Source organism: Canis aureus, chromosome 11 (assembly GCF_053574225.1).
Source record: "Canis aureus isolate CA01 chromosome 11, VMU_Caureus_v.1.0, whole genome shotgun sequence".
Lineage (NCBI taxonomy): Eukaryota > Metazoa > Chordata > Mammalia > Carnivora > Canidae > Canis > Canis aureus.
This window is the reverse complement of record NC_135621.1, coordinates 46836974-46853423: the sequence shown is the minus strand read 5'-3', so window position 1 is coordinate 46853423 and position 16450 is coordinate 46836974. Positions and strand designations below refer to the sequence as shown.

Below are 16450 nucleotides of genomic sequence, written 5' to 3'. Positions count from 1 at the left end.
AAATCTTGACTTCAGCTCAGGTCATGATCTCAGGATTGTGAGACTGAGCCCTGCACTGGGCTCCATTGCTCAGTGGGGAGTCTGCTGGAGATTCTCTCACTCCCTCTACCTCTGTCCCTCCCCTTGCTCGCTCTCTCTAAAATAAATCTTTAAAAATGAAAAATTAAATTAATAGTTAATTAATATCTTCAAAATACTTAAGAAGCTGTGGCAATTCAGAGCGCCAGTTAATCCCATATGCTCGGCCAGCATTATGTGTTATTTATGCTTGCTTGGGATTTTCACCAATTCAATTAGGAGTTGACAAAGATCAGCGATCATAAGTGTATGCAAAGACTTCCACCCCAGAATCTCCTATCATAAAATTTTCAAGTCACAAGATAATTTTAATATCCTAAATTTTTTTCCTTTTCTTAATTTCATGTTACCACTTCTAGTTACTTGCTAAGCAATTTTCACTTATTTTAATATTTAGATTTTTTCATGCATTTAAGTCTTAAAAGCTTTCTTCTTCCCACCCATGAAGAAACAGTAGGACTATTTGGAAAGACAGGATACTGACTCACCAAATATTTATCGAGCTTCTGTTGTGTTTCAGACACTATGTAACCCCAGAGAATACATCAGTGAACAGAAAAGACATTTTTTATGCCTTCAGAATTTTAGGGAAGCTGGAGGGCAAACTTGACAAAACACAGAACTACACTGACGCCTAACTTTCCTTTCTGAAAGAAGAGCTGCCTACACCCAAACCTAAATACTACCTATGCCCAAAGGAAAGATGATCCCTAATACCAGGCAATTCCAAATTTTTTCCAGTAAGTAATTTCCAAAAACAAGTCTGGGACTATTTAAATGCATAGAAATGTAGATGTAACGGTCAAATGCCTATTTAAAATTTAGTACGTTAATTTTGGCTACCACACATAAATTCACATTTTTACATTCAATTAGGAAAATTGCTTTGTCCCACTATCGCATCTCATCAAACACTTTCACTTTTATTTCTGAGTTCTCTATTCTATTCCAATGATCTTTGTGTCAATTTTTGTCCTTGTACCATACTGTTTTGATTACTATCCCTTTGTAGTATAGTATATCTTGAAATGTAGAATTGTGTTACCTCCAGCTTTGTTTTTGTTTTTTTTTTTTTCTCAAAATTGCTTTGGCTATATTCATGATCTTTTGTGATTCCATACAAATTTGAGTATTATCTGTTGGAGTTCTAAGAAAAACACTGTTTGTATTTTGATAGGGATTGCCCTGAATCTTTAGATTGCTTTCAGCTGTACGGACATTTTAGCAATATTAATTCTTCCATTCTGTGAGCATGGAATATATTTCCACTTGGGTATATCATCTTTAATTTTTTTTTAAGATTTAATTTATTTGGGGAGGTGGGGGGAGAGAGAGAAGGAGCAGGGGGAGGGGCAGAGGGAAAGGGAGAAGCAGATTCCCTGCTGAACAGGGAGCCTGACGTAAGGCTCCATCCCAGGACCACGGGATCATGACCTGAGCCGAAGGCAGACACTTAACCAACTGAGCCACCCAGGCACCCCTTATCTTTAATTTCTTTCATCACCATCTTATAGTTCCCAGAGTACACGTTTTTATCTCCTTGGTTAAAGTTTATTTCTAGGTATTTTATTCTTTTTTGGTGCAATTGTAAACCAATTGTTTTCTTAATTTCCTCTCCTGCCACTTTGTTATTAGTGTATAGAAATGCAGCAGATTTTTGTATATAAGTAACTTCACTTTTAAAAAACAATTTAAAGGTAAGAGTAGATTCCTGTGTGGCCATAAGAAAACACAGAGATCTCGAATACCTTTCACCCAGTTTTCCCCAATCTAACATTCTTCAGTATAACTACACTATAATTGACTGATACAATTCACTGACCTCATTCAACTTCACCAGTTTTCCATGCATTCCGGTGTGTGTGTGTGTGTTTAGTGCCATGTAATTTTTGGGAAACAGAACAATTCCATTATAAGGATTCTTGTGCTACCACACTACCCTTTATATTCACAGCCACCTCCTTCCTTCTCCACTTTCAGCATCCAGTAACCAACAGTCTACAAGTTTGTCATTTCAAGAATGCCATATAAATGGAGTCATACAGTATGTAACCTTTCAAGAATGTATTTTAAAGTCCCCATAATTCCATAAGATCCAAGATGTGGTATCAATAGTTTGTTTCTTTTCATTATTTCATATTCCATGGTATAGATGTATGATGGTTTCTTTAACATTCACCAACTAAAGAACATCTGGCCTGTTTCCAGATTTTGGCTATTACAAATAAAGCTCCTATGAACCTTCCTATATAGGTTTTTTGTGAAAGTATGTGCTTCTCTGACATGAATGTTTTGTCACAGCAAGAGCCGTTCTTCAACAAATCTTAATCTCACTAGTAATCTCTAGTTTACAGAGAGAAGCTAAAAAACAAGATTGAAAATATTTTTACAATATGCAAATGAAATATCAGAAAAATATATATTGGAATATTACATATAAAAATATTATATATTTTTTTGCTTAATTTTTATTTAAGTACAAAAAGAAATAAAAAACTAGCCTGGGTGGCTCAGCTGGTTAAGCATCTGCCTTCGGCTCAGGTCATGATCCTGGGGTTCTGGGATCCAGCCCAGCATCAGGCTCCCCGCTCAATGGGGACTCTGCTTTTCCTTTTCCCCCTGCTCCTCTCCTCTCCCACTTGTGCTTGCACTCTGTCTCACTCTATTTCAAATAAATAAAATCTTAAAAAAACAAAAGAAATAAAAAAACTAATGGTGGTTACCCATGGGGAAGGGAGAAAACAATGATGGGAATGGGAATAAAAGTGAGACTTCTGCATCTTATCTTCTGTAAGTTCTGATTTGGGAACTTTTTTTTACAACTAAAAGGGATAAAAATTCCTAAAAACTGAATATAAAATGAAACAAACCAAGTTTTATATCAATTTGGCACACAGTATAAAGAATTTCTTCAGTGACTTTCAAACACAGAATTTTGGGTATATATTCCTATTAGGATATATTCTAAGGCGGGGGGACAAAGAAAATCTAAATCACATTCAGTAGTCTAACAGTAGTGAATAATATTATTATTATTTTGGATGGTATTATTATTTTGAAACTATTTCAGACATATTATAGAATAAAAGAATTATGTTAATAGGATAATGTTAGTAAGACTAAGACTCTGAATGTAAGAGAAAAGAAATACAGGTATAAAATTTTTAAAGTTAAGTAAAAGCCCTAAAATCTTCATTTGATTTGGGAATATCAATATGAGTTTGTAGTTTTCCTCCCTGAAAACTAAATTACTCTTTTCTTTGCTAAAAAGCCTAGAAACAGAGATTCCATAAGAGCAATGAGCATCTCAAGCACCCGGATTGTGGTCCCAAATACTATGTGCCTCTAAATGGACCAGGGCTCCTTAGAGAAATGGCTGATTCCAGATCTGGCACAGCAAATGTGCAAATCTTGTGCCAGTCAGCACAATCTTGATCACAGAAGTGATCAAAGATTACTGGACTTACATGGAAGGAATACAAAAGCCAATTCGAAGAGATTCCCAATGGCTTATGATGTATTGATGTGAATAATGATGGCAAGGACTAAGGCAAATCAAATATATTTTAAAAACCCATGAATTCATAACAATGTTTTCTAAATGGCCACCACTGGAGATTTCTAGGGTACCAACTTTAAAAATTAATGAAGAGAAAGAACAGGCATCTATTCCACCTTTCCTTAGTGGACTATTTCTCAACCAAATAGTTGAGGAGGGAAGAAATTTCTTCACAGAAGAACTCAGCTTATAAGAATGTTAGAAATCACAGAATTACAAAATTATCACTTGGCCACCTCTTGTGAAATAACCTATCCAGGGAAAAATAATCAATGGATGCAGAACTCCTGGAGGAGTAGCTGCTGGGGAGCTTCCCAAAGGAGAGATTAAGCTTCCCACCAAGCCCACCAATGAATGTCAGCATCACTACAAGTGGGGCAACCAGCCATATTGGGTCTTGGGACAGGATACAATAGGAATTCCACAATGCCACCTAGGAGGTACCTCAATCACCCAACAGTGTTCCAGAAGACACTCTTCAATTCCAGGTCATCTGTGATACAGCACTTTACGAACGTGTAGGATTGTGTCACAGGAAACTTCATTCCAACCCTAAATGGAACACCAGGACACGTGGCATTTTTTCCCTTTTAGGAGCATGCCTACAATGACCATAGGGTAACCTCTGACTCTACTGCCTTTCTAAAAGCGCTCTATCAAAAGCATCCTGGATAAGATACACCCCAGCATATGCAACCATGAAGTCACACACCTAGGACACTGATCAAGTCTGGATTAAATCCCTTTGCTTCCTCACACACTAATCTCCCCCAGTTTTGTGGGGGGATTTCTACCTTTCACCAACATATAGAACCAATATTAGGGATGCCTGAGTGGCTCGGCGACTGAGCGTCTGCCTTCAGCTCAGGGTGTGATCCTGGGATCCGAGATCAAGTCCCACATCAGGCTCCTTCTTTCTCCCTCTGCCCCCCCCCCCCTCTCTCTCTCTCTGTGTGTGTGTGTGTGTCTCATGAATAAATAAATCTTAAAAAAAAAACAATATTAAACTGGGGACTTTTCAGACTGATGTGCTTTTTCCCCACTTTGTAGATCATAATGAACTGAGAGAACCCTACATAATACAAAACTATGTGAAGACTTCAATACAAAGCAACTTCCTCTTTTTTGAGGCATAATTTCTTTAGAAAATTGGGTAATTTTAGGAATGTTCATTGGATTCATCTGTGACACAACTAAAAAGTTCAGAATAATCTAAATGACCAACATAAAGGTCATTATGATATCTGAATAGTGATACTTCAATAAGCAATTATTGCTTCCCATAAAAATTCTTCCTACCCATTATTACTGGCAAGTAAAGATGTCTATCATGTTAGACGACAGTAAAACAGGCTATGAGACAGTACGTACAAGATGATCTTGTTCTTAGAAAAACAAGATGTTTTAATTGAGTAAATATGTGTAAAGCCTAAGTTGTAATGAACAATGCACGACATATGGTAAGTGTGCAATAAGCGTCAGTTCATAGCTCCTGTGGCTTTAACACCACAATACGCACACCCTGCTTAAAGGAAGTTTTCCTTATCCTCTTTCTTAACTCTATTCTTTCCTTAATTTCCTAAATGGTTACTTTTTCCTCTATTCCACTAAAAAAGCTTTAAGATTCCATTAATTCTATTCTTAGAAATTTAAAACAAATTTTAAAAGCAATGTAACTACACTTTTAAATTCTTTCTGTAAAGTCCTTGACCATAGTGTAAATATATAGTGGCCCTAGAACAAACAACACGGTTCAACTACAATAATATGGGACGTGTAAAATTACAGTAAGACTTCCTTAAGACATTTAAAGGAAATGTACTAATTTTAAAATACCATGTTTGTTTGTTTTTTTAAACACCATGTTTTTATACTCACAACTCTTACACACTATTACCTACAATGTTATATTCTGACCCTATCACTATTTACATTTCCCAACCTGAGAACCAAGAAAGGATTCCTGCACATCTGAATGCAGGTGGCCCGAGATAAAATGTCAAAGGAGACAGAGTCTGTCCTCATGAAGTCTGCCCTACCATGTGATAGCAGACTTTTCCTTCTTTCCTTACCTCTCAAGCCCCTGCCAGCAGCTGCAAAACCATTTATTTTCTTTCTGATTCAGGGACCCAGAGCCTCTTCTTGACACTTTCATCAAAACATCCTTCCAAGGAAAGATCTAATAAACTTTTTATACCAAAAAAATAAATAAATAACTGACAGGCTTAGTGTGCTACATCACTCAGTGGTATCTGCATTTTGAACAAGGAATAAAGACCTTTGGTTAAAGAATGAAATTCCAATTGTAAAATTTAAGCTTACGTCTCTAAGGAGAATGAGATTTGGAAGAAGTAAGAGCTTCCTACAGTGAGTTAAGTTGTTGCCTACCTGTCTAACTTAAAAGCCACATCGTTACAGACTTATTTGTTGAGCCATGCTGCTAAAAGTTGGGACCATTAGAGTTAAATGTCAGTTTTATTATCTTTGATATAAATGTAAATGTATTGAAGTAAAAAAAAAAAACTGTAAGAAAAATCCTTCTTTAAAATTTGCCAAGTAATTAGACCTTAGTTCTTCTTAACAATGGAGAAGGGAGGAATGACAGCCAAAATGGAAGGATGGGAGAGGAGGAAAGAGATGAGTTACCTGCCCACCGTCACAGCATTAAGTAGAAAGCTAGCGTTTGTGCTAAACCAGAGAATGGAACTGCAGAACCCACATTATCAGTGACTATGGCAGACTCTTCTGCTCTCTGATATATTGTTATAATCTTATACATCTTAGAGGGCTTACACTTTCAAAACTTCCTGTTTTAATGAACATATACTCTGGATATTACTTTTCCCTTAAAAGTGTGAAAAAACATTAAAGGACAAGCCACACTTACCTGAATGTAATATATTCCCTTTTCCTGAGCATACATCATTAGAAAACAATAATCTAGGTTTTGCTTTGTTCTCCATCTGAAATAAAAAATTTTCAAAAGTAAGTTAGGAATCAGACTCAAATTTAGCAAAATAAGATTTAGTGTAAATATTTTATAACACATATTGCATGTTACATTTTAATAATACACATACACATTACATATACATAGACTATATATAGTCATACACACACACACACACACACACACACACACAAAATATCTGTCTACCCATAGATACACAAATATACATACACACACGATACACCCATGTAGGGGAGCATGAAAGAGAATTAACTTTTCTCTAATGAAACCTTTACTGAAACACTAATCAAGATGTCCTGAGGGAAAAAGGAGTCTAAAGCAAGTAAATTTGGGAAGCACTTATATTCCCCTTTTGGAGACATATTAGAAGCACTAGTATATATTAGAGGCATATTAGTATATTAGAAGATGTTGAAACATCCAACAGTAAATACATTTGTTAAAAAAAAATCTTTTTAGTCCAACTTCCCAAACTTCTTTGACCACAGGCCCTTTTAAAAAATGTAACATATTAATGTCTCTGGGAACTCATGCTTTGGGGATCACTGCTTTGGTGCCTAGGACTGTGCTTTGCATAAAGGCAGAAATTAATAAACATTGTACTGAATGCTTAAAAAAAAAACAAAATACTTTAAGGTTTACAATATTAAGTCCTTTTACTGAATTCCTGGTAGCCTACAGAAAGACTAATGTTGAACAATAGAAGTGGTTGTAAAGCTAGTTAAAGGGAAAAAAAACATAAAATAAAAGGTTTAACTCATACTAAGTAAACTTCTCCAGAATATACCTTGTAAGCTGTTTTGAATTTAATAAGACCTAGAATTTTTCACCAAATTCATTCCTAAATTTTGTAAGACTAAAACTGTATTTATTGAGAGACAACCAACTATGTGGATCTATCTTTCAAATTAACAACTCAAGAAATATAATAAATCTCTCCCCCCAACACTATTTTTTTTCCTTTTTTCTAGTTATATAAAATCCAAAACTAATATCAGGATTTCTTAGATTACAGCATTCTTAATAGATTTAGAGACAAATAAATCCAGTTGACTGGATTTTTACATTATTACAGTGTAATTCTGCAGAACAGTAATATTGTTTTTATCACTTCCACTGAATCAGTTCTCATTTATTTTTCATACAGATATGAAGTTTCTATCTAAACTAGCTTTTGAATTATTCTGAATATACTCTTAGGAAAAGTTACAACCCCACAGAAGAGCAGTTATAAAAGTTATTGAGCATACCAAATTCAATCTCTTGTTAGAAACTCCATAGAATTTCCAAACAAATAACCAAAAATTCATAAGCTCTCACAAATTAGCTCAACCTTAAAACATATTATATTTCTGTAAAGGAGAGCTGCATTTATTACACATCATACTCACAAGGGTGGGAGATCTTAAACAACACAGGCTCACCTTACTCTTTCTTTGGAGTCTCCAAATGTCTCCTTTAAGTTTGTCAGGTCAGGATAATAGCTTTCAGGAGGTGATATTATTTCCACCAAGCCAGAAGTGATTTCTTTAGAAAATCTGCCAAAAGAAAGGTTAGCTGAATTATTTAAATTCTGTGGGATTTTATCATAATGCTCAATTTACTGTGTTTAACAAAACACATCAGTAAGGCATACTGTTATGGTCACTGTGTGCTCATAGAAGTAGCTCATTATTGGTTTTACTTGCCAGAAAATACAAATTTTTTCCAATAACATGAAGTTTTTATTTTTAAATAATGCTTTTAAAACAGTGTAAAATGCTACTATCCTTAGAGAAATATAGAAATTCTAGGCCAGCTGCAGGAATATTCCTAAAAAATAGGAAAATTTTTAAAAAATTAAATCAAGGTATCACAGAAAATTACAGAATTAAAGAAAAACAAAGGAATGTGTGCGTCTATTTCTATATCTTTATGCAAAAACCAAAGTGCCCCAACTTTCAGGACAGTTTAGTTGTGAGTTATAGACTACATGTCATCCTAACCTAGTCATTTCTCAACTGAGGGCCATCTTGTCCTCCATGTGTACATTGAGCAATGTCTAGATGAATCTGGTTGTCCTGTGGGCAGTACCATTGACATTTAGTGCGCAGACACCAAGGATGCTGCTAAATATCCTACAATGTGAATAACGGTCCTGACAACAAAAAATTATTTAGCCCAAAATGTCCATAGTGCCAAGGTTGAGAAAACCTGTTCTAAAGTTTTTGTAAACAGCTTTACTAACTCAAATGTACTTTCTTTCATATTTACATTCTCCCTCATTTAATTTTCGTAAATCTCCACAAAATCTTTGTGCAACTACCCGCCTTCACACAAATGTTCTTCATGCTCAGCTGTACTTTTTTTCTGGGCTTGGGGTTTCCACACATGGAGAAGAGAAACTACAAAATCACAGCATGAGCCCCACAGACCTGCCCATGTGGTTTATGGGAGGAGGGGTCAGTAATTATTGCCCTGTTCCTATATTTGAGTCTATACTAAATTGTGTTTATATAAAGGGATGCCAAGAAATTGAATACTTGAGGGAAAAAAATCTAACAAATGCACAATTTAGTTCTGAACTCCATATATATTTTTAAAAATCTCTGGTTTTAGCATTTTGATAAAGAACCACATTATTTTAAATCTAGAGTTGACAATTGTTTCTTTTTGTCTTTTTAAGTAAAAGTCACATCTTTGGGGCAAAACAAGTAAAAGTCAATGAATAAACTCTTATCAAGACTAGTTTTTAGGATATCACTATTAAACTATGAAGGTGATACTATAAAAATGAACAATATCTGAAACTAAGCTTTCCATCTGTTAGTTGCTAAGTGCCTTTCTCACAATAAATTGTTACTCAATCTTTGCAGAATAGAAAAGACTTAGCCATAGTTTTTAGCACTGAGGTTTGAAACTGCTATAAGACGGTCTACCCCTGACAGCAGAAAGTTTTTTATCTTAGTCGAAAGAGGGTGAAAGACATATGACTCTCTCTATATTCACTGTCTTCAAGACTTAAAATTTATTTGATAGGGTTACAGATGTAGGACATTCAAATATTTTCTATTCTGAAATACACCAATTTACCCATAATCAGAAAACTGGGTATATACGCATGTACTTTATGAAAATATAAAAGATCAATGGTAGTGGCCAATGAACACTAAACTCCACAGAGAAATGAACTAGAAAAAAGGCATTTTCTTTTAGCAAAAGGCCAGTACCAGTAATTAAAATATTTCCATTTTCTGGATGTAAGATCTAAATGTGAGAAAGACCCTGGGTGGCGCAGCGGTTTGGCGCCTGCCTTTGGCCCAGGGCGCGATCCTGGAGACACGGGATCGAATCTGACGTCGGGCTCCCGGTTCATGGAGCCTGCTTCTCCCTCTGCCTGTGTCTCTGCCTCTCTCTCTCTCTCTCTCTCTCTCTCTCTCTCTGACTATCATAAATAAATAAAAAATTAAAAAAAAAATCCTAGAGGAGAACACAGGCAACACCCTTTTTGAACTCGGCCACAGTAACTTCTTGCAAGATACATCCACGAAGGCAAAAGAAACAAAAGCAAAAATGAACTATTGGGACTTCATCAAGATAAGAAGCTTTTGCACAGCAAAGGATACAGTCAACAAAACTCAAAGACAACCTACAGAATGGGAGAAGGTATTTGCAAATGATGTATCAGATAAAGGGCTAGTTTCCAAGATCTATAAAGAACTTATTAAACTCAACACCAAAGAAACAAACAATCCAATCATGAAATGGGCAAAAGACATGAACAGAAATCTCACAGAGGAAGACATAGACATGGCCAACACGCACATGAGAAAATGCTCCGCATCACTTGCCATCAGGGAAATACAAATCAAAACCACAATGAGATACCACCTCACACCAGTGAGAATGGTGAAAATTAACAAGGCAGGAAACCACAAATGTTGGAGAGGATGCAGAGAAAAGGGAACCCTCTTGCACTGTTGGTGGGAATGTGAACTGGTGCAGCCACTCTGGAAAACTGTGTGGAGGTTCCTCAAAGAGTTAAAAATAGATCTGCCCTACGACCCAGCAATTGCACTGCTGGGGATTTACCCCAAACATACAGATACAATGAAACGCCGGGACACCTGCACCCCAATGTTTCTAGCAGCAATGTCCACAATAGCCAAACTGTGGAAGGAGCCTCAGTGTCCATCGAAAGATGAATGGATAAAGAAGATGTGGTCTATGTATACAATGGAATATTACTCAGCCATTAGACACGACAAATACCCCCCATTTGCTTCGACATGGATGAACTGGAGGGTATTATGCTGAGTGAAATAAGTCAATCGGAGAAGGACAAACATTATATGGTCTCATTCATTTGGGGAATATAAATAATAGTGAAAGGGAATATAGGGGAAGGGAGAAGAAATGGGTAGGAAATATCAGAAAGGGAGACAGAAAATGGAAGACTCCTAACTCTGGGAAACGAACTATGGGTGGTGGAAGGAGAGGAGGGCAGGGTGTGGGGGTGACTGGGTGGGAGGCACTTGACGGGATGAGCACTGGGTGTTATTCTGTATATTGGCAAATTGAACACCAATAAAAAAATAAATTTATTATTAAAAAATAAAATAAAATAAAATATTTCCATTTTCATAATTAAGAACTTACTCTTTCTCCAGGTTGGCTACAACACTGTGTACATAATCACTATCTGTCTGGGAAAGAAAAAAAATTGCAATACATTAATGTTTTTAAATTTTGTTAATATTAAATCCTGAAAAAGAATTACAACATTCAACGAAAGCATTACATTAAATTTTCAGACAACTTATGGATTTGCAGTTCTATATTCTACTTTGTTGCACTACAATATATCACTGAATCATTAGTACAATGTACTAATATATTAAGCAGATGTCAGTTTTTATTACCTTCAATGGTTTTTAATTCAGTAGAAAAAACTGAGTACAGAAACTGTTTCTACTTATTTTTAAACCACTGAACTATAAGTAGTTAATAAATAAATAACAGATGCACCATGCTATAGGGAAAGATTTTTCCTTTTGCAATCATAAACCTTAAGTTCAAGATTTGTCTCTGTAGTTACCTGGCCTGTATAACTGAGTCTGTGAGCCTTCCTTTCCTATCCTATATATATAAAAAAAATACAAGCAGGAGGAAAAAATACCTTAGAGACTATGAAACTAAATGATAAAACCATGTAATAAAAAAGCTTTTATCATCTGTATTATTATCATCATTATTAGGCTTATAATGAGACCCCAAGTCAAAAATCGCTTTATCCACAGTTAGAAATTAATGTTTATCAGACGTGTGTACTTTAAAACTACATATAAATAGAGGCGCCTGGGTGGCTCAGTCGGTTAAGCATCTAACTCTTGATTTCGGCTCAGGTCATAATCTCAGGGTCCTGGGATTGAGCCCTGCTCCCAGCTTGGAGTTGGGCATGGAACCTGCTTAAGATTCTCTTCCTGCCCCTCCCCAGTACTCAGGCAGTTTCTATCAATCAAGCAATCAACAAATTATGTACAAATAACAATCTAATACTGTCTACCAATTTTAAATACATTCATGGCTTATATTAAAACATTCAATTGTCAGAAGGAATCAATAATACATAAATTATGATCTGTGTTATAAAGACCACCAAAACACTTCATACTTGAAGAAACAGTTCGAAACAAAAAGATAATGCTTAATCCTGGGAATTACAAAACTATTAAGCTATAAAAAGTTGTATACATAGAAGATTTTCTGGAAAAGTATCTTAACCTTAATTTCTGTTAATTGAAAGTAATTCCTATTTCTACTGTTAAATTTAAAGACTGAGGAATGATACCTTAAGACCACAACCTTCAAACTCTTAACAACTACGGAGATACAACTGGCACACAACTCAAAACTTTCTGTACTTTCCCTATATAAACCCAAACATCAGTCAGTGACCTCTCCTTAATTATTCACTGAGTACCTTACCACTCATCAGCTATAATTTTGGAGAATATCATCAGAATTGATTTATATAGACATTAATGTTTAAACAACAACCTATAATTCAATTTGATAAGCATTTATTAAGGGCCAGTAATTTGCCCAGCCAAGGAAAAATGAATACAGAGATGAACAAGATCAGCTCTGTCCCCAGTAGGCTGTTCAAGAGGTGGGCCAAGAATAATAAGCATATGCAAATGTAGATTTATTAAGTAATATGTAATAAAATAAAAATATGAAATTCAAGTGAATCGTATCTAATATTATCTGTAATCCTTATGTTCCATGTTAATTGACATAAATAGCAAAAGATTTGCTTAAATGACTGCAGCTGGTGTCACTTTTGTACAAGAGAATCAATCCTTTCTGATGTCAGCTAAGGGATTTGTTTTGGGAAGCCTCTGAAAAAAGCTAAATGCATAACTGGCCTAGAAACAAACAGCCCAATCTTTATCTCCATTAGGGCCTCTATTTGCTTCTCCCTGACTCTTACATGTTGACAGTAAGATAGGCAGTAACTGAGATCTTGGAGTTTGCTTGCTTTAAACTAAGTGCTTTTTCCTGAGATGTTTTTTGAAAGGCATGTGGGAACTTTTTAAAAGGCAGTATTATCACACAATTTTAGGAATGTATCTGTGAACATAAAACTGAAATATATGTATTCTAGGGGTATGTGAATGGTATGTTTGGGCTAGGTGGGGAGAAAAGTGTACATACATAGAAAAAGAAAGAACATTTTTTCCAGAAGAATCAAGTGTGCCTCATGGTTAAGTAAAATTAAATATTTTTATATTAAAACTAAGATATTATTAATACATACTACAACAGGGATGAGCCTTGAACACATTATGCCAAGTGAAAAAAGCCCAGTTACAAATGTGTAACTACATATTATATGACCATATTTGTATAAAATGTCCAGAACTGAACAGTCTATTTAAACAGAAAGTACATTAGTGGTTACCTAGAGCTGGAGGGAGAAGGGTATTAATGAGGTTGGCTAAGAGGTATAGAGTTGTTTTTTGGGGTGATGAAATGTTCTAAAACTGAGTTCTAAAACTGCATAACTATGACTAATAAATAGGTAAATTACAAAAAACAGGATTAAAAAAGTTAAATGTAAAAAGCCATTTTCTATTTTTTAAATATTTTTGGGAGTATAATTATGCTATTAATAGTATATATGTATAATTTGTGAATGTATTATATAGTGCAAATTGGGAATACAAGATCAACAGAATGCTGAACAGAAAAGCTTAGGTCATATTACTGCACTGGACCAGTGCTGGTGGGACAGAGTACAGAATACTCCACCCCAAACCAACATAATACACATTCTTTTCATGGAACATAAATTCAGTAACATTATACGACACAGTTAACATACTGTTGTGTTCCCATACACTAATAATCAACTATCAGAAAAAAAAATTAAGAAAGCCAACCTATTTATAATTGCATCAAAACAAATAAAATACCTAGGAATAAATTTAACCAAGGTGGTAAAAGATCTATACTCTGAAAACTCCAAGATACTGATGGAAAAAACTGAAGACGACACAAACAAATGGAAAGATAAACCATGTGCATAGATTGGAAGAATTGTTACAATGTCCACACTACTCAAAGCAGTCTACAGAGTCAATCAATCCCTATCAAAACACCCATGGCATTTTTCTCAGAACTAGAACAAATAATCCTACAGTTTGTAAATAACCACAAAAAACCACAAACAGTCAAAGCAATTTTAAGAAAAAAGAATAATAAAATTGGAGGTAACATACTCCCAATTTCAGACTATATTCCAAAGCTATAGTATTCAAGACAATATGGTACTGATGGAAAAAGACAGATCAACAGAATAGAAGAGAGCCCAGAAATAAACCCTTAAATGGTCAATCTACAACAAAGAGACAACATACAAAGGAGTAAAGACAGCTTTTTTGATCAGTTGTGTTGGGAAAACTGCACAATCACATGGAAAAGAATGAAACTGGACCACTTTCTTACACCATACCAAAAAAGAAAAAAATTAACTCAGAATGCACTGAAAACTTAAGTAAGAGATGAAACTATAAAACTCCTAGGATAAAAACAGGCATTAAACACTTGGACATCATTCTCAGTAACATTTTTTTTGGATACGTCTCCTCAAGCAAGGGAAACAAAAGGAAAATATCAACAAATGGAACTACATTACACAAAACTTTTGCACAGCGAAGGAAACCATCAACAAAATGAAAAGGCATTCCGAGAATGGGAATGGGAAGAGATACTTGGAATGGTTGCTATCCAAAATATATGAAGAACTACTACAACTCAATAACAAAAACCTCAACAACCTGATTTTTTAAATGAGCAGAAAGCCTGAATACACATTTTTGCCAAAGAAGACACACAGGCACATGAAAAGATGCTCACTGTCACAATTATCAGGGAAATGCAAATCAAAACAATGAAATACCACCTCAAATCAGTCACGATGGCTAGAATTAAAAAGACAAGAAATAACAAGTGTTGGCAAGAACATGGAGAAAAGGAAATCCTTGTGCACTGTTGGTGGGCAAATAAATTGGTGCAGCGTCCTGTGGAAAATAGTACAGAGGACCCACAAAAAAATAAAATAAAATAAAGCTACCATACAGTCCAGCAATTCCACTCCTGGGTATTTATTAAAAAAAAAAAAAAAACAAAAGCACTAATTTGAAAAGATATATTTATCCCTATGTTCAATGCAGCATTATTTATAATAGGCAAGATATGGAAGCAACTCAAGTGTCCATTAGTAGATAAATGGACAAAGAAAATGTGATCTATAAAGTGGAACGTATTCAGCTATAAAAAAGAATGAAATTTTGTCATTTGTGACAACATGGGTGGACCTATACTAAATAAGTCACAGACAAATACAATATAAGTTTGCTTGTATGTGGAAACTAAAAAACAAAACAAGTTTACAAACAGAATAAAAACAGATTCATGGATATGCAGAACTGGTGACTGCAGTGGGGTGGATGGGGGGAGATGCGTGAAACAGGTGAAGGATATTAAGAGATACAAACTTCCAGTTATAAAATAAGTAATTCATGGAGATGCAATATACCGCATAGGGATATAGTCAATAATATTGTAACAATTTTGTGTGGTGACAGATGGTAACTAGACCTTTTGTGATGATCATTTTATAATATGTAATATTGGATTGCCATCTTAGATATTTGAATGAACATAATATTGTATGTCAATTATAACTCAATTTTTAAAAAAGGCTGAATTAGTCAAACAGGCCACAAAGATAGTCTTTCAAACGAGTTCACAAAAATAATGTCCACCACCTTGGATATTTACCTCCTAAATAACCTCTTCAGATTTTGTATCATTAGGTTGATAGCAATGTACAAGTCTTCTCTATTCTTACTCCTTTTTTGTTAACTCATTCTATCAAGTAGTGAAAGAAATTACACTTAAAATATCAAAGAATATGAACGAACTTGCTTAGAACTCAGATGCCCACTGGTCAAGAGTTAAAGCCCATGACATAGCAGAAGGCCAAGCATGGGAGTAGTGTGGACCGGCCCTCAAACTGATACCCAGTAGGGTATCTCTGAATCTTTGCTCTAGTTCTGAGAAAAATGCCACTGTTATTTTGATAGAGCTGGCACTGTATCTGTATACTGCTTTTAGAGATGCCCACACACCTGGGTGTCACGAGGATATATGTAGCATGAATACTTCGTAACAATGACTAAATCTAAGACAATTTATCTAAAAATTTAAAACTAGAAAAAACAGGCTCCTCCTCCAGTCCTTTAAAGATGTTGTTCCATCATCTTGGGCTGGCATAGTTTCTAACAAGAAAC

At 35.1% G+C, this 16450-nt stretch overlaps 1 protein-coding gene across 6 annotated transcripts in view; it reads right to left on the bottom strand.

Moving 5' to 3' along the window:
• Positions 1 to 16450, bottom strand: part of MGAT4A (alpha-1,3-mannosyl-glycoprotein 4-beta-N-acetylglucosaminyltransferase A) — a 155593-nt gene that overhangs the window by 26970 nt on the left and 112173 nt on the right. For all 6 annotated transcript variants that reach the window (XM_077915096.1, XM_077915094.1, XM_077915097.1 and 3 more), the window contains 3 exons: positions 11247 to 11293; positions 8033 to 8146; positions 6525 to 6600 (listed from right to left, as the gene is read on the bottom strand). In XM_077915096.1, the coding sequence (XP_077771222.1) occupies positions 6525 to 6600; positions 8033 to 8146; positions 11247 to 11293 (237 nt within the window). The remainder of the gene's footprint in view (positions 1 to 6524; positions 6601 to 8032; positions 8147 to 11246; positions 11294 to 16450) is intronic.